The following is a 1,146-nucleotide window of genomic DNA, read 5'->3' as shown; positions in this document are numbered from 1 at the left end:
AAATTGTGTGTTATTTATGCCTCTTCGTTGACATTTTTTGTTTATATACACTATTTTTTTAATATGACTAATATGATACTGCATTATCATTATTAGATTTTACCTATTTCTATCAATTCTTAAACAGCTTTTGACATGAGACTATACAAGTTTTTGAATACAAAGAAAAGCTTGTATTTTATTGTTTCACTTTATTGCAAAGTATATGCGTAGGCTGGGGAAGAAATCTGCTTTACAAATTAAAAAAAATTATGTAGAAGATATTTATATAGATTTATAGAGTTTGGTTTCTTGAAACATGGACTTCAATAACAAATCGACAGATCCGCCGTATCAAATTTATTCGTGTGTTCTTTAGACGAGATTATGAAAACCTTCAAAATGTCAAAAACCAGTACGGTGCCCGGATTGGTTTATCTGCCAGCGAGAGAGAATAAAACTGCGGCTTATTTTCTGGAGGCTAGAAGAAAAATCGACGGTGCGGAGGGATTGTGGAGGATCGAAAATAAACTCTACGATCTAGAGGCTTTCGCGAATTCGCATCCGGGTGGTGCAGAATGGATTCGGCTCACAAAAGGAACCGACATCACCGAGTTGTTCCAGGTATCGAGTCAAAGGCAAAATTATTCATCTTAAAACGGCATCATCAAAGTATATGTTAATATGATAAAATCCTAAATTAAATTGATTTAATTTTAAGATGTATCGTTTTTTTTGTAATTTTAACGGTTATAATTAAATAAATTTAGTTCAATTTTGTCTATTTTTATAATAAGACGGATCGTGTTTGTAAGAATATTTTTTCTCTTAAAAATTAAAGCTAAAGATTTTTTCTGTTCTTTCTTAATATTAAGTATGTATATAAATTTAATTCAATTTTTGTATTCTATCTTTATATTTATTTTTAATTTATTTTCATTGTAATTTGTAATATTTTTGGAGAAAAATTTGCGACTTGTTGTGTTTTCAATTAAAATTCCCTTATTCAAACGTCGTAGACTCATCACATCACCGACAAGGCCGAGCGGCTACTGCCAAAATTCTGCATTCGTGAAGCCGCGACACAGCGCTCTGTGCCATTGACCTTTTTGTCGGACGGCTTCTTTCGTACATTCAAGAGACGCGCTTTCGAGGCTTTGAAGAGCG

At 32.5% G+C, this 1,146-nt stretch overlaps 1 protein-coding gene across 2 annotated transcripts in view; it reads left to right on the top strand.

Moving 5' to 3' along the window:
* The first annotated feature begins 13 nt into the window (after positions 1-13).
* LOC115239743 (cytochrome b5-related protein-like) overlaps positions 14-1,146 on the top strand; it is a 2,011-nt gene continuing 878 nt past the window's right edge. Inside the window, exons 1-2 of one of the 2 annotated variants that reach the window (XM_029814427.1) lie at positions 14-603; positions 999-1,146. In XM_029814427.1, the coding sequence (XP_029670287.1) occupies positions 367-603; positions 999-1,146 (385 nt within the window). In that variant the 5' untranslated portion in view covers positions 14-366. The remainder of the gene's footprint in view (positions 604-998) is intronic. The other variant, XM_029814428.1, reaches the window with a different exon arrangement.

The sequence above is a fragment of the Formica exsecta genome, unplaced genomic scaffold, assembly GCF_003651465.1.
Source record: "Formica exsecta isolate Colony F162 unplaced genomic scaffold, ASM365146v1 scaffold3939, whole genome shotgun sequence".
Lineage (NCBI taxonomy): Eukaryota > Metazoa > Arthropoda > Insecta > Hymenoptera > Formicidae > Formica > Formica exsecta.
Note: the sequence above shows the minus strand (reverse complement) of the source record. Positions and strands in the feature narration are given on the sequence as shown.